Here is an 18,043-nt window from a genome sequence, read left to right as displayed (position 1 = left end):
TTTTGTCTCCCTTTTAATCATTTTGATAATGGGTTAGGGGGTCGTTGTGGGATGTTTCACTATGGGCAGACATGTCCCTGCATCTCCTAATTATATAAGATAGATACAATAGTTTCTATGGTATTTGATAATATTGAAACTCTGTATTTTTTTTGTGTGGATAATTATATGATGTCTTCCATGTTTACTAAAGAATGAATTATCTTGTTGTGCAGGGAGGGGAGAATAAATTTTCAATTTCTGTTCACTCTAGGCCTGGGTTTCTGTTCAACAAGGCAACAACAAGATCAGTCTATTTTTTGAATCGTCAAATTAATGATAGCATACAGGTTCTCATCCCTCTTGTGGAATCTTATATAGAAACTACATGCCAGTTACTTGGATATCTCAGCATAATATGTTTTTGGAAGCAGTTTAATTTTTCTTTGTCGTGGTGTTTGTGCATGTACATACATATATAACTTGTATGTGTGTGCGCGTGAGAGTGCATGATATATATATATATATATAATGCTCCATTGCTGCAACTCCCTCCTTATACATGTTTGATTAATTTGCCAGATCTATGTTGCATAGATCATTAACATAATGATAACATTCCTATAAAACCAACATAGTGCCCAAAGTAAAATTAATTACAGTGTAGCTTACCTATGCATTTTAATCAGTGTACTTTATGCATTCCTGTTGGCTTGGTTCATAACGTAAAAGTTGTGATCAAATGTAAATTTTTACTTTGCTATTTTCATTGGCATGACAATATTCAGTTCATGTTGTCATATACCAGGTAGACTGGGGTGAAGCCAGCATGATTGAGGCAGAGCGTAGATTGCTTAAGCATGCACTTGATGATCCTTATAATGAACGCTTTGTGTTTCTCTCAGACAGGTGACAATTGATCTTCATAATTACTGCTTGAGTATATGCTCTGCATTTCTCTGTCTTTGAGTTGGAACTTTCTAACTGTGATTATTTAGATGCTTTTTTATGTATGCATTTAATTGGTTAGGAGGTGGATGTCTAGTTAAGGAGCAAATTCCGTTGTTTATTATCATACAATAATATATTTTTTTTTTCTTTTTTTTTTTTGTGATTTTTTTGTCTAACAATATTTCAGTTACTTGATCTCTTTTCAGCTGCATACCTCTATACAACTTCAGCTACACCTATGACTATATCATGTCCACATCAACTAGTTTTGTAGACAGGTCAGTGGTCCAGTCCTTAAACAAGTGTGTGCATCTCTCCTCCACCTCACATACGCACGTACACACATGCAGACACACACGCAAACACAAATACAAATTATGTTGGGTGTATGTATGTATTTCCTGTGTGAATGAATGCCTTTGATCTCCTTTTTCTTCCATACCCTTGCTGAGGTAGGATGATTCAAGCTGTTATTAAGATATGCTTGGTGCATTATCAGATCTCTGCACATTTCGTATTGGTCACGTTACTAATGTGTTTTTGACAATTAAATGGTGGAAACAGCTTTGCTGATACAAAAGAGGGTCGCTACAATCCAAAAATGGATCCTGTTATTCCAGTTCATAACTGGAGGAAAGGATCTCAGGTAAGAATTTTACATATTAGATTTATTGCTTTTGGTGTTCAATAAAAATTCTAGAAATAGAATGTCTGACTCATGTCTTTGCTTCGTCTTCTTACAGTGGGTTGTTCTGACCAGAAAGCATGCAGAGGTTGTTGTGAAAGACAGTACTATATTTCCCAGGTTTCAAGAGTATTGCAAGGCAAGTTGTCTTCATTATGATTTGTGGCTGTAGCCACTATATAAATGTGAAGAGATAAATCTTTTTTTCTTTTTCTTTTTTTGATAAGTAAGAAAGATGTGTATCGAAAAAAACTACTTCATGCAAAAAGAGCACAAAGCAGACTGAAGAGATCATCTTTATTGTCAGCTAGAAAAATCATAGGTGCTTAAACTTCATATTATCCCTATTTTGCTATTGTTGTGTAGATATTTAAGAAATTTGGCGACATGTTGACATTTGAAAAATTGGCACAATGTACTTATGTTCCCTTATTAAAAATAAATTTATATTAAAATTCACCTGCGTGAACTTCTAGATGTTGAAAATAAAGTGTAATGTTAGGCATGCTAGAGCAAAACCAAGCTACTTTACTGGGAAGATGCTCAGCTGTCAATGATTAATTTATTTCTTAGTGCATACAGTTTTAATTTCTGATTGTGTACTCTTCATAGGTTTCACTGTTTGAGACATGTTTGTATTACAATTTTTTCTCATCATTATGAAGTCGTACATTTTTCAAGTTTCCTTGGCGAGGATTTTGTAATTTTACCTGTTCTATATTTTGTAATAATGCAGAGGAGATCACTACCAGAGTTTTGGCGAGATCATCCCCTTGTAAGTTACTTTTCTTTATTCAGTTATCTTTTGAAACATTATTTAGTTATCTATCAGCTTTCCCAGCACTGGATCTTTACCAGCTTTCAAAGAAAGTATTTTTGGTAGCCATACATTGATGTTCTGATATGAAATGTATTTGCACACATGCAGTACTGTAATTTATTTCCAGAATCTGATCTTGAGGTCAAATATTAATTTAATTAATAAGAGTTACCCACCAATGAGATCTAGCTCAAATGACACCTCCTCTCCCCATAATAAAGGGTGGAGGGTAAGGTTGGGTGTTCAAAACTCATGGGGTGCGTGTGTAGACTTACCAATCAGAGAGAGAGAGAGAGAGAGAGAGAGACTCAGGAAGATGTTTGAAGCAGATAAAGTTTATTTATTTGTTTTGACCTTTCATGTGCAGCCAACTGATGCATCCAAGGAGCATAATTGTATACCGGATGAACACTATGTTCAGACATTACTGGCTGTAAGATAAATTCTTATCCAATTATTCTGAGCCTTGTCTATCTCAATTAAGATATTGACTTATCTATAGAGACAGATGAACCCCTTTTAGATTATAAAATCTGACAAAAGCATTTTCAACAGTCTTAACACTTTCTTAAAGACATTATGAAAGAAAAAACCAGAAGATAGTTTTCCATCTTATGCTGGGCTTAGTTCTTTCAAAATTTCAAGTCACGGTTGGCTCTTAGTTTCTATTATATATGAAATTTGCTAGCGGTGTTTTCTCATAATAAAATAAAAAATTAGCACCGAGAAGATTTAGTAATTTAAAATTATTTTGTTGATGCTAAATGTTGGCAACCTCATGGACGTATCTTAGTTAATTATGGATTATTTGGTGGAATAACACACTGGCAACCTTATTGGAGGTATTTTTTGCTTTCTGGTTCTCTGCGTACCTGGCAGCAGATATAAGTTGTCAGATAACAGAAGATGAAGTCAAATGCAAAGCTAATAAACTGGGAGGCTTCCGGTTCTTCTTAACTAGAGATGTTGGTTGAAATTATGTTGTGCTGATGTTCTGGTTCTTTAATATTTATGACATGCTGACATAGATACTTAACATATGTCAAAATTGGGTATGATATCTAAATTCAAACAAGATATTGAAATAGAACCAATAATAGCAAGCCTTCAAACCTTTTTTAAAATGTTGCTTGCAAACTGTCTTTCTGATTCTTAAACCATATACCTGAAAAAAAACATGCATATTGAGAAGGCATTTGTAGCAGGATTTAGGATGAAATTTGAAATGAAGCTTAATATTTAAATAATAGGACTCGATTCAAAAGTAACATCCACGTATTATATTTTCATTCACAAGAGGTTTCAGTTCCCCACCCCCTCCTATTTTTCTCTAACGGCAGCCTTTTAAAATCTTCTTGTAGATTCTTGGATTCCATGTTTCACTGCATAAGATTTTAATTAAAAATATGGAAAGTGGAGTCTGAGAAGCTAAGAATGTAGTGTCAATATAACAACCTTTTTTATAATTGACTTTCTAAGACCATTGTCTTTCACATTTCAGCAAGAAGGCCTTGAAGGAGAAATCACACGAAGATCACTGACACATAGTTCATGGGATCTCTCATCCTCCAAAGACCATGAACGTCGTGGATGGCATCCTGTAACTTACAAGTTTTCAGATGCTACTCCTACGCTTATCCAATCTATAAAGGTATTGCTGCTGTCTTTGCAAGCCATCCTTTGAGCAATAATTAATAGTTGTAGGTTGCATCCCTTATATCTGTCTCATGGATGCGTTAATGTATTAGATAAAATTATCTTGAAAACAATCTGCCAGCAAGAAAACTTACCTTAGAAACGGCTTTGTTGCATAGTATTATACCTCAGGTTTTGTTTTTTGGCTAGTAACAATATTATACTTAGTTGCTAATGAGCTAAAGCACAACTAGCACCTCTTCCCCTTTTAAGTTTCTAGGTGGAGAGTTAGGTCGTGGACTCAAGACCTATCAGGTGCATGTGTAAATTACCAATTTTAAAAAAATTATACTTAGTTGATTGAAATGGTTCTCCAAAATGAAGAAAATCAACTCAATTCTCTTTGGGTGCATATCAGAAATCAAATTGTTGGCATGTTTCTTACATCTCTCCAGCAAGGCAAATACAATTTTCATGATGTTGGATGAATGTTTACAAATACTTCTTGAAAATGGTGTGCTAACATATTCATAATTTAACACTTTTCACTGTGCCATCCAGTGATAGCAAGAATCTAATTTTCCTTGAATATTTTCTGAAACCAGAGTAATTATGAGGACTTATCTTCCCCTAAATTAACTAGAGCTTTCATATGCGGTTGAACCTGCACAATGGTTTGACTATGGGAGGTTAAATAAAATTAAAAATTAAATAAAAATAAATAAATAAAAAAGAAGGGAGAGGAGGACTCACTGTTTAGTGGTCAGCTATTTTATGTTTCAGACTAACAGAAGTCAACTACTGGAATAATAAGATTTCCATTTGTGTGGGATGTTAATCGGAAAACTTGCAGTAAATTATTTTCTGGTAAATAGCAGGAAATATTAGAGGGACAAAAGAATGACTTCCCGTTTTAATTTTGTCATTCATGTAAAATTATGTTTACATTGAACGTCTGTTTAGCACTATGTATGCTATATACACAATCTCTAATGTAAAGCAAAAGAAACTTAGAATAAAATTAATTTGGTATTTCATGTCCCATTCAAGTTCAACACTAGCTTGAGATAGTACATTAGAATCTATGAGGCATGCAAATTATTTGATTTCAATTGAAAATAGCATTTACATTATCTGTTCTTATGAAATGAGGGATCGCATAATAAAAAAATTGATGACCTTTGTAGGACATAGATAATATCTATTATGAGACTGAGTACCGAAGAGAATGGTGCACTAGCAAGGGTAAACCATCCACATGCTTTCTTTTTGCTAGAAAATTCACTCGGCCAGCAGCATTCCGGCTTCTTAATATGGTTAGTTTCATATCTTCACATGTGATATTGAGGAGGTTTTTATTTTTTATTTTATTTTATTTTATTTTATTTTTAAAGGTTTCCGTGAGCTGTTTAGCTTCCATTTTTTTCCTGCAATTTAGGCAGAAGTCCCCATCCATTTATTTAACGTGTTTTACTTTTTTGGTTGGACAGTCTGTTTTGGGACCTTTCAATGAAGCAACAAGTAAGTCCAGTCTATGGTAAGTAGATACCTATTGTAAGTTTATTGTAGCTAAAAGTTACTAGTCTTGACCCATACGAAAAGTGTCATGTAATCAGCATCGGAAAATAAAGGAGAAAGCTGTAAATTGTAGTGGCAAATGAAGAATAGAGGGTGAGTGAGCGAGTGAAAACCAAAACCAAAGCTATGGTGTGTATATTATCTTATTAGGAATATACGTCAAATCAAAAGGAAAGAGTTGAGTTTTCATTGCTCCATTTTGGTTTCTATACTATTTACCTGATTACCAAACCTTTGCCCCCTCATCCCTCCCTCATTCGTAGTTCACATTCCTCTACAAGCTCAATCTGTCAAGACTGAATCAGTACTGACCCTGCAAAGTAAAAGTTGTACTGTTTGATTATTCTTTCCTTGACCCAGCAAGAAGGCTAAACGTGGCCCATTTGTATCAACTTTAATTGGAGGCTGAAACACATTATGGGCTCCTCCGAGACCAACCCATTCTAATGGCTTGAGTGATGTGCTAGAGATGTAGACTGGATCAGGCGTCAATATCCAATGAAAATTGAATATGGATGGGTCCTCTTACCAATAATTTTTTTTTTTTTTTTTTTAAAGGTTAAGTTGTTATCTCATGCTCAACGTATATGTCAACCGTGGATCCCGATCCTCTAAAATTCTTAGGTGAAATTACACCATTGGTTTTTGAAGTTTATTATTTAAGTACAATTGGTCTCTTATGTTTCAAATAAGCACTATTAGTCTCCCAAGTTTTTTAAAAAATACACTTAATTATTCTATTAATTTTCATTAGTGCCAATGCTTACGTGGGTAACAGAGCAATAATTTGACATCTTTTGAAGTGATGTGGCATCTTTTTTTATTGAGAAGAGTACAAAACTAAAATAAAACATCAGAAACCCATAATCCCACACCAGTCCCTGACCTGGTTCCAAACGAGTTACCCAAATTAAATCTCCCAAATTACATATGAATCAAACTTAACGCATGTGTATGAGATATTGAGATCCACGATCAAAGAATACCACTGTTCACTAACACTCTTCAACGCTTTAGAATCACAATCAAAAACCAAGTAATTATAATCAAATAGATTCTCAATTCACCTGCCAGCCATATAAAGTCTAAAAAGAATGCACCGCCAAAATAATAAAAAGCTAAAACCCGATTTTGACAAAATGCCAACAATATAACATACGCATGATCTTTGAGAATTAGCAATGCACAAATTGATAACATAACGATAACAAGATCTGAAATTTCAAAAAATTAAAAACCTAATTCGCTGAACTGTGACTACAAAGAGAGAGAGAGAGAGAGCAATACTTGAGGGTTGTATGGAGAGGGGGAGGAGGAGCGGCGAGGTACCTGTGATTGTGCCAAAATTGGTTTTTCATCACTTTTTGTTGCTGTCACTGTTACATGGGAGAGGATGATGCCATCACCAGCGGATGGAGATGGCATCATGGCGATGCATGGAGGAAGACGACAGGTCAAAGGCTTAATCAAGCATTTCAGATTTGATTTGAGTAACTCGTAAAGAATCGGGTCAGGTGTGGGAAATTGGGTATCTGAGGTGTCATTTAATTTTTTTTAAATACTAAAAACAAATGCCACTTTACTTTAAAAGATGCCACATCACTACTCTGTTAACCACGTAGACATTGACATTAAAAGCAGTTAACAAAATGACTAATAGTGTTTATTTTTCAAACTTAAGGAACTAATAGTGCTTATTCAAAATTTAAGGGACCAATTGCATTCAAAGGGTAAACTTCAGGGACCAATAATGTAGGTTCGCTAAATTCTTATGGTAACTCGACCAGAGTGTTTAAAAATGTATCAATTCATTTTAAAATAAACGGATTAGATTTTTACTTCATCCTTTTTTTTTTTTTCTTTTTTATATATACCGGAGAAAACATACATTAAACAAAAGGAAACCTTACAACAAAGTTCACGAGGCTTATACATAGTATGGGTTTAGCCTACAATGATGAACAGGAAAGGAAGTAGTAACATAGGCCAAATACAAAACATGAGAAATGACAACACTAAGAACAAGCAGGTGGTTTATAAGGAAGCCCTGAAGATTTAACTGCTGAAGATCAGAACATAAGGTCTTTTCCGTCCAATCAAGATTCCTAAAGTGATTGCAAATCTGATCAAGGCCCTTGCTGTTGCTTAGAATTAAAACTCTGCTGAATCCCAACTCCTTGGCTTTAAAAACAACTTCACTCACAGCATCCTGTAAGGCTAAGTAATGCTTCTTCTTCCCACAATTGCTGCTACCTGAGAATATGTTGACTCCCTCCTGGTTTAAAGCCTGATAAGCAAAACCACTCCTCTTAGTTTTGTTGTTCTTGAAGGCTGCCACTTTTAGGATTATCTGCCAATTCTGATTAGTGAAATTCTGCACATGCTGGTGTTTGGGTGAAATGCTTTGTTGTTTATCCGTTGAGAATGCTTCTTGGTACCTGCAAATAAAGGATTGAGCAATTAGAATTACTTCCTTAGGATTAGGCATTTTCCCTTGATAAAGAACCAGATTCTTGTGATTCCAAATGGACCATAGGATAGTAAACATAGACCGCAATAAGATCATCCTGTTGGCATCAGTAGAAGCATTATCTAGAATAGCAGATTCCAGATTAGAGGTTCTTATCCCTAAATTTGATCCATGCCAAATGGCTCTAGCAAAATGGCACTGAAGGAACAAGTGATTTACTGATTCCTCTTCTTCATTGCACATGAGGCATATGCTAGTTGTTTTGATACCTATTCTTTTTAGTCTCTCAAAAACAGGTAAACTGTCATGTAAGATTTTCCAAATGAAATTAAGAACTTTCATAGGCAATTTAACTTTCCACAACCATCTCCAAACAAAATTTTGGATACCATAGGTTCTTTGATCCTGAGAAGATGGAGATAGACTCTGATGTAGCATGAAATATGCTTTGTTGACTTTGTAATCACCAGAATTTGAGAACTTCCAAACCAGTTTACCCTCCATGTCGGCAAACTTAGAAATAGGAATTTGAAGGAGTTCCCTGGTATAGCTTTCTGATCAAATCCAGCTTCCATGAACCAGAATTCTAATCAATAAGGCCTGCAACAGTTCCATAGAGTAGGTTGTTATCTCTTAGAATTTGATGAGATGTTTGAAACCAGTGAGGATGGGAGAGGGGAACTTGGTAACCTTTTCCTATAATCCATCTACGTTGATGTAGGAGGGTAGATTGAGGGGTAGCAATATTCTTCCAAGTCCAGGAATGGTGAGACTTTGGTTTATAATCTTGTAAAGAGGTCCTAGGAAAGTACTTGGCCTTATAATTTCTAGCCAACAAGGAATTAGGATAATGTTGTATCCTCCAAAATTGCTTAGCTATCATTGCTTGGTTGATGAGGTTGAACTTTTTCAGTCCAAGCCTCCTCTTTCCCTAGGCTAACATATCGTTTTCCAATTGAGCAAATGTAATTTCCTTTCTCCCACATTGTGACCCCACCAAAAACTTCTTACTATATCATTTAGTTCGTTACAGACAGTCTCTTGAACTCTCATACAAGAAAATGTATATAAAGGCATAGCTTGAAGAATAGAGGAGATTAAAGTGGTTCTGCCAGCTTGAGACAAAAGCTGGGCCTTCTAGCCTTGGAGTTTATAATGAACCCTATCAATGATATCTTGGAAATTAGACACTCTCCTTCCTCTAAGTTTGAAATTTAACCCCAACTATTTGTTTGGATTTTGAACAATGTTCACTTGAAGGAAGAGAGCAAGGGATTCCTAATCAACTTGAGGAATATTTGGTGAACAACAAAGCTCAAATTTATTGAAATAAGGAATCATCTACAAATAGGAGGTGTGTGAAGGTCACACCACTCCTAACTACTTTGATACCTTTGATCTTTCTCTTCTCCTCCTCTTTAGAAAGGGCTAGAGACAAGATGTTGGCACAGAACAAGAAGAGATAGGGGATATGGGATCCCCTTGTCTAAGGCCTCTAGAAGGGTTAAAGGGCTTAGTTGGGCTACCATTGACAAGAATAGAGTATTGAACAAAGGTGACACATTCCATAATCAAATTCACCCAAGCACTACTAAAATTCATTGATAACAGAACAACTTTAAGAAAATTCCAGTTAACCCTATCATAAGCCTTGCACATATCCACTTTTAAGACACCAAAACCTTTTTTTCCTACCCTTCTTTTTCCTAAGAATGTCTAAAATCTCATGGGCAATCGAAATGTTATCATTAATGTTCCTACCTTGGATAAAAGCATTTTGAAAGGGAGTTATAAGCTTATCCATGAAAGGTTTGAGTCTAGACACTAAAATTTTAGAAATAATCTTATAAGAGACATTGCAAAGATTAATGGGTCTAAAATGATTTACCTTCGTAAGAAAATTGGTTTTGGGGATGAGAGTAAGATAAGTTTGGTTAAGGGATTTGAGAATAGTACCAGAGTGGAAGAATGCATGGAAAAAATTAAGAACATCTTGCCTAACTAAACTCCAGATCTCCTGGTAAAAGAATGCTGGTATTCCATCAGGACCAAGAGCCTTTTGAGGGTAAAGTTAATGGACTGTCCACTCTATTTTAGCATCAATCATAGGTCTGTCAAGATGATGCTACTGACTTTGATCCAATTTTGGAATTGGTAAAGATTCCAAGTCCTTCAAGAGGGATTGAACATCTCTAAACTCTTATTCATGGTATAGTTCCTTAAAGTGATCTACCAAAAGCTTCTCTATTTCCACAAAATCCTCCACACAGTCACCATTATGTCCCTTCAACTAAATAATTTTGTTCCTAGCTCTTCTTTGCTTTACCATAGTCTGAAAATATCTAGTGTTCCTATCCCCATAAATAATCCAATTGCTTCGAGCCTTCCGTGCCCACATGATTTCCTCTTGAAACATTAATTTTTCAATCTCACTCCTAAGATCTCTTTCAATCCTTATATCTGAGGTGGTTGCTATTGAATTTTGAATCTCTTGAAGCTTCTTTTGCTTTTCTTTTAGATCTTTCTCCACTCTCCCAAAAACAGTTCTATTCCACTTAGAGAACTTGCTCCTAATGCTCCTAAACTTGTGTTGGAGTTTGAAAGCCTTTGAATCTTGAGTATGGATTGACCTAGCATTCTGAACTATCTTTTTGCAGTCTGCATGTGTAAGACACATCCTTTCAAATCTGAAAGGTCTTTTTCTAAAAGGTTGTCTGCATATGTAAGCCTTTGAACCTTGAGTATGGATTGACCTAGCATTTTGAACTATCTTTTTGCAGTCTGCATGTGTAAGACACATCCTTTCAAATCTGAAAGGTCTATTTCTAAAAGGTTGTCTTAATTCAAAATCTAACACTATTGAACTATGGTCTGATCTCAGAATTGGTTGGTTTCTAAGGGCATAGTGAGGGTGAGAATCGATCCACTTAATTGATGCAAAAGCTCTATCCAATCTTTCTATAATGAAAGAATCATCCTCATGCTCATTCATCCAAGTATATTTTTGCCATGTTGCTTCCAATTCACAAAGCTCCAGTTCGAACAAAATTTGCCTAAAAGCCTTAGCCCCTTCAATCCTACTATTTTTGAACCCAAATTTATCCTTATGAGATAGGATTTGGTTAAAATACCCTATGCATAACCAATTCCTATGACTAATACTCCTTACTAACTTTAGTTCTGCCCATACTTCTTCCCTTTTAGCTAAATTAGGATGACTATAAATAAAAGAGACGAAGAAAAGGTTACCTCTTGTGTCAGCAAGATCATCATGAATTAAGTTTTTGGAACTGTGTTGTATGTTGACTTTCAAATTTGGCATCCATCCTAGAAGAAGACCACCGCTGAAGCCCTCTCTAGGAAGTTCCCATCCATCTAAAAAACTACATCTTTCCAGAATACCTCTTCGTTTATCTTTACTTAATTTAGTCTCTATAAAAAACATGATCTCTAGCTTGTACTCCTGGGCCTTTTTTTGGCATTACAAAACTGCAGAGGGGCTGCCCACCCTTCTACAGTTCCAGCTTAAGACCCTCATGGTTGCTGGGGACGCTGTTGTAGGCTAGCTTTTCAGTGCCTTAAATGCATGTCAGTATCTATGGATTCTTCCAGACCATTATCCTTGTCAAACACTACACACAAAAGCCTCTGTTTGATATTCCTCCTTGTCTTCTCAATTTCTTTCCCGAGCTTTTTCTTGGAGCTTGATTTTGGAGTCTCCAAGCTTGTAAAATCTTCACATCAAGGGAGTCAATACCGTACTGGAGGTTGTACCGGTTTGGCCAGCAATACGATATATTTTGGATACCGGTCAATACCGGTATACCGTTTCGAGTTTACCGTTATCTTTTACTATTTTATACAATATAGAAAATTATATTTCTAATAACTCAATATACCACCTTTACAACTTTTTATATTTTATGATGGAGTTATCAACGCAAATATATAAAAGTGAAAACCATTAAATAATCCAACACCCACCAAACTCAATAAATGCTAGTCCCACATGTCAAAAGAGTAGTAATACCAATCCAAAATATCATCTGATGCTTTAAGAAAATCAAAAGCTAGTGTACTCTTTTGAACAAGTTTACTCAGCATTTATATTACAAAAGAGAAATCTAGGGAAGAATAAGTGAAGAGAACGGAAGTTACAAAACAAAAGAAGCAATCGGCCATCGTTGAGTCCTTAAAGAAGAAGATGGTAAAAGAAAAATGTGAAGAATAATGAAGTCGAAGTCTTGAAGAAGAGGTGATTCTAACTTCATTTTGCAAAGCTATTGTGCATTTTTCTTTCATTTTTCTATTTTTTCTGCTGGGTTTTCTTAACTTACTCAGATTTGCACCATCCTACCCTTAAAAAATTGTCAAAATTACCAAAGAAAAAAAAAAAGTAGGCATTTTGTGTTTCGGTCCGGTATCCATTTACTGGCCGAAACAGCCGGATTTCACCGGTACGGCTGATATTTTTTCCGGTACGAAACAATGGGGGTATTTGTACCGGTTTACTGACCGCTACGGTATATACCGGCCGTACCGGCCGGTACGGTACAAGATTAACTTCTTTGCTTCACATACTTCATTAAACCAAAGAACCAAATGTTGGCTTGAGGGTACTTGGGCTGTCAAGGGGGTAGAGGGCCCTGGCCCAAGTGTAATCAGTTCAAATGGGCCTAAATCTCTATCATTGGGCCCTATACTCCTAATCTCGTTACCTTGATTAGGCTTATTTAAGCTACTTGTAAGTCCATTAACTTGGGCCCATTGCTTAAGTCTCCCAATTCAAAACGAAATCTCCCTTTTCCCAACCTTGGTATGCATCCTTTTCCTAACCTTGGTTCTGCATGGTCTCAGGCCTAGTTTCATTCAAGCTGTCTAAATTGAACATTATGGTTGTTGTATCACTTTTAGTATCCGAATCTGCAAACTAGGGGTGAGAACTTTGTCCATGTGTAAAAAAATGCCCATTGTCCTCAATCAAAGTCCATTGGAGATTGGAGTTTGGGGGTGGTTGCCATGTTGGTCTTTCAAGAAATGTGGATGTGCTATTACCCAAGACAGAGTTGTTATCAGTCAGGATAACCTCTTGTGCCTCATGAGAGACCTCATTGGTTGTGGGTATACTAGGGTCAATATCCCCTGAAGCCAATGAATTGACAGGTGTTTGGGGAGCAGTTAGAGGTTCACCAGGTGCCAAGGATACAAAAGAACTATAAGAGGCATGCAGATGCACATGGCCAGGAACATTGAGGTTAAGCATGTTAATAGCATTTTGGATTATGGAAGGGTTTGAAGTTAAGTTCTGGTTGGGTGGATTTAGGGGTGCATGTAAAGAATGTGGGGTACTAGGGGTATTAGGGTCAGGAAAACTAGGACTATGATTAGGATGATGTGTCTGGCCAGAAGCAAGGGGAATAGGACCAAATCTCACCTGAGTTGTCCACCTTCTCCTACGCTTGTGGTAAGCTCTTAGTTCATTGGTAAATTGAGGTTGTAGACCATCAAAACTATACTAAGTGTTGTGGAGTTCCTGTATTCTCAAACGTTGTCTATATAGCATCAGTTTAATATCATCCATTGCATTAGTGCATTAGCCTCTCATGTGACCAATAAGGCCACATTTAGTACACAACTTATGCACTCTCTTATACCTACACTGTACCCAAACCCTAGATCCATCATCAAGACAAAGCATAAACCCAGCTATTACAGGGAGCCAAGGATCAATGCGTACCTTGATTCTCATAAAACGGATGTTCCTAGGGATTCTATCTTCCCTATCTACTCTGTCCACTATCCCCATCATCTAATCCATTTTTTCAGCAAAATCTGGATGTTGGTACTCCAGAGATAGGCCATGCAATTGGACCCAGATAGAAATAAAATTAATATGTAAATTACTGATAACCAAGTTTGGCCTCCATTTTTCCCATACCAGAAGAGCACCATCCACCGCATAAGGCCCCTCATTACAGATATGATGAAGGTCTTTTATGAACTCAAAATGAAATATATAAAAGTAAGAATCTCTGCCCACTACTGAAACCTCTCCTCGAATTTGCCATGCATTGTTGATAATGTGTTGCAAATGGTGAACAGAAAACTTACGATATTCCAAGATGAACCCAATAGCACAGAATTCCCCAAAACCTTGCTGGACAACAATATCTTCAGGATCAGTTTCAACAATTGGTCCGTGCCTTGCAAAATGCACTTCATCCTCTTCACTAAACAAGAGTTCAGGATCCAGTTCTTCCTCGAACAGATCATCACTAATGTTGGAGTCACTGCTATCTGTCTAGCCATATTCTCTAGAATGTATGTTACTTTCCATTAGAATCTGAAGGTTGTAAGGCACATGCATTGGAAAGTGTAGTACCTCTCACACAGAGTGTTTTGGGGACCATAGAGAAACACAAAAAAGAAGAGAAGTTTTAGGAAGAAAGGTGAAAAAGACAAAAGGAAAAAAAAAAAGAGTTAGGTGTAAAAAGGGATATTTATTTGGACAAGATTCAAAAAAGGAAAAGAAACAAGAAGTTGACTCAGAACCAAAGACATGAAGCTAACAAGCAAGGACGCAACTCTGCGGGTTGAATGATGATAAGAGCAATGCAATAAAAGGAAATAAGTTGATAATAAGTTGATAAGACGGCTTTACCTACTAAGTAAGTCAACTTAAAGAAAAAGGTTAGAAGTAAAGAAAAGGAAAGTTTCGACGTCAAAACTGGCGAACAAAGAAGGGAGAAAGTTTGAGGTGGAGCCGGCGAGTACCCTAAGGGGAAAGAGCTCTCAAGATGAGAGAACTTGCATATTCCTCATTGTTAATATTTTAAGTAGATGCAAAATGGAAAGTTAATGTTTTCTTAAATATTAAATATTGATAACGTGATAAAATCTAATCCATTTCACAATGACTAGATAAAGTTTTAAGAACTTTATGGTGGAGTAATCCATTTCACAATGACTGGATAAAGTTTTAAGAACTCTATGGTGGAGTTATCTGGACAATGCTTGAGGATCTTAATCTATTAATGCCCTTCCTACCATGTTTTTTAGACCCAGGCCGTTTAACGAACAAGAAAAGAGAGATGTTCAAGGCTTTTAAGGTTAGACTGAGGTTCAACCGAGGTCGAACTATGATGATATTATAATGAATTTAATAATAATAAAATACAAATAAATGTATTAAAATGGCAAACATTAACAAATTTTTACTAAAAGTATGTCTAAAAAATTAAACAACTTTCAAATGAATTTTCACCATTTTTATAAGGTTAATAGAAAATAATAAAGCATAAACAAGTGTCAAAAAATTGTGTTTAGTAATCTTTCAAATAAAAAAATTATCTAAAATAAAATCATTTTCAGCATAAATTAATAAATTGTATATTCACTTCTAAAAAGTACAGTTCATGAACCTTTAGTAAAATTATCAAATAATAATAGATTGAGAGGGGTAATACAATAAATTGGAAAACTATAATCTAAATAGTAAATAAATAAAATATTAAATCCAAGAATGACAGAGGAGCATAGTCTATTGGTTATTGCATCAATATTTGACTCACTAATCCCTGGTTCTATCCCTCACCTATACCTATTTGGGATTTTTTTATATTTAAAGTAATTGAACCATAACTTCCATTTAAAAAACCAGATTTCTACCTAGTTCAAGGTTACCCGGGTCTGCCTTTGACAACCTTCCCCCCCACCCCCCCTCCTTCTTTTGACATATTTTATTATTTTCTACCTTTTCTATGTAAGCATGAGTTACAACTTGGTATTTAAAATAAAAATCCAAAGAAAAAAAACCTCTAATAAGTAGAAACCAAAATAATTGCTTGAGTTCGTAACGCTTGTGCGAGGTGTTAATTTGACCGGCACCCTTTCAACGGTATTGGTATTTATTGCTGCTAGTCGTAACGGCTGGCCTTAGTTGGATTGCTCGTGTAGCCCTCCTCGTACTGTGCTAGCAGTGGGTTGTCCTTGTACATCGTCCTTCAGGGATGGATGACTTTACTTATTTCTTGGACCTATCAGCTGCCCCACTATTCCAAGGTCGTCCGTAGCCCGAGACGATCCTGGGAATACAAATCGTTTTTTTTTTTTTTTTTGGGCGCTTGGGGATGTGTTCTCCGCATTAACTGCCTTGTGGCGGCGTGGCACACTTTGTGGCCGCGTGTCACGTTCTAACCAGTGGGGAGGCATTGTTTCCAGCGAATATCTTTTTGGTTTCCCGCGATTTCCAAGGCAGATTTTAACCTTTACTTTTCCTAACTTCTTCATTTTTATTTCTCATTTGGCTTTTTCTGGTTTTCTTTTCTTCTTCTGTGTCTGAGTTTTCTGCTGTTGCTGCTTTGCCCCTCTGATTTCAGATTTTCTTCCCTTCTTTTCTAAGGTGCGTATCCCTTCTTTTTCGCTTCTTTCCTTTTGCTGTATACTTTTTTGTTTACTTTCCTTTTTTTGAAACGCATATGTCCCTTCTTAATGGTAGATTATACTGATTTTGAGCATATTTCTCCCTCTATTGCCTTTTTCTTTGCTCACTTGGGGGGATTTTTAGAACTTTTCGGTGACCGGTATCCGCAATCTGGTGATCTTGTGGTAGGGGGAAGTGGCTTAGATTTAGCTTTAAGGGATTTGTACCCATTGTTGCAGCAGTCGTTTTCTTGGTTCAAATCTACCCGTGGGGTTCTTAGGGGGGAAAAATGGGTTCCATTGTAAGGTCTAGTGGTCCTAAGAGGGATTCGTCCTCCGACGCGGCCGTGGACGGGGCTGTAATGGACACAGCTACTTCCGTGCCTCCTTCTTCGTCAACACCCTCTACTTCTGTTGTCGTCCCTCGTCCCTTTCATGCTCTTAGGGAAAAGTGTCACTTGAGTGTTGACGTTTTCAGTAAATTTAGGGATAGGTTTCAATTCCTCGTAGAAACCAGGGTTCGTCTTCCCAAGAAGGGTGAAAAGGCTTGCACCTTTGCCTATGGGGAGGTTTGCTTTTATGAGGCGGCCTTTCTGTGTGGTCTAAGATTTCCCGTCCACCTGTTTATCATGGAGCTCCTAGATCACCTACAGATTGCTCCTGGGCAACTCATGCCCAATTCCTGGAGAATCGTCATAAGCTGTATGGTGATCTGGACAATCATAGCAGATAGGAAAATGATAACTGTGAATGAGCTTACCCATCTTTACCGTTTAAAAGAGTCTAGGGAATTTGGATATTACGAACTTGTTCCCTGGGATAGGAGATCCCGTCTAGTAGTTGACTTTCCTTCGTCCTTCCGTTATTGGAAGTCAAGATACTTCTTCATGTCAGGAGACGGTTGGGAGACTTTGTCAGATGATTTTTGGGGGAATATCCCCAGGTTGTTGCGATGGTGGGAGACCCCTCGTCTTGGTGCGTTCGTCTTTTATGCTCCTCTTCTTCTAACCTCGTGGGTGTTTTCTTTGCTCGTCCTTACAACCATGAATGGTTTCCTTCTTGTGCAGTGAAAGAGCGACTTGATTTGGACAGCCAATTCAAGGAGAGAGTTCAGGAGGCGATTAGATACGTAAAGACGATCGACGATTTTGACGAGCTCGTTGATCCACGTACTTTAGCTCGTCACTGTTTGGGACCTGAGCCTTCACTCTACATCCTTCAAGCAATCGATAGAGAGCAACGAAAACGTAAGTAATTTTGATGCACAGGATCGTCCTTCTTTTCTCTATTATTCTAACTTTGTCTCTTTTTTTGGTGCAGAAATGATGAGCAAATTTAATAAGGATATGTACGCGAAAATCAAGGGGAAGAAGAACGAACCCCTTTCTAGCATTGGACAGAAGACTCTAAAGTTTATTGACAGAGAAAGACAAAAGGAGAAAGAGAAAGAGAAGGAGATGACGGAGAGGGGCTCGTCTACCCCTACTCTGGACGAGGCAAGGAC

General features: G+C 36.8%; 1 protein-coding gene and 1 long non-coding RNA gene across 2 annotated transcripts; one reads left to right on the top strand and one right to left on the bottom strand.

Moving 5' to 3' along the window:
• Nucleotides 1-215: 215 nt before the first annotated feature.
• LOC112014704 (glycosyltransferase BC10) lies at nt 216-5,845 on the top strand (the record flags this gene model as incomplete). The annotated part of the gene is given in 10 exon segments (XM_065766349.1): nt 216-329; nt 788-888; nt 1,137-1,208; nt 1,495-1,576; nt 1,674-1,754; nt 2,352-2,390; nt 2,803-2,868; nt 3,937-4,086; nt 5,258-5,386; nt 5,561-5,845. Coding segments are annotated over 10 exon segments (885 nt in total), but the record flags the coding sequence as incomplete, so codon positions are not given.
• Nucleotides 5,846-7,537: 1,692 nt separating this feature from the next.
• On the bottom strand, nt 7,538-11,358 carry LOC112014715 (uncharacterized). Its single transcript, XR_010626139.1, has 2 exons — nt 8,508-11,358; nt 7,538-8,086 (listed from the first exon to the last, which is right to left on the bottom strand). It is a non-coding gene; the product is annotated as an uncharacterized LOC112014715 (long non-coding RNA).
• Between the last annotated feature and the right edge of the window lie 6,685 nt (nt 11,359-18,043).

The sequence above is a fragment of the Quercus suber genome, unplaced genomic scaffold, assembly GCF_002906115.3.
Source record: "Quercus suber isolate HL8 unplaced genomic scaffold, Cork oak 2.0 scaffold_701, whole genome shotgun sequence".
In the NCBI taxonomy this organism is placed as follows: domain Eukaryota; kingdom Viridiplantae; phylum Streptophyta; class Magnoliopsida; order Fagales; family Fagaceae; genus Quercus; species Quercus suber.
This window is presented reverse-complemented; position numbering and strand designations above follow the sequence as displayed.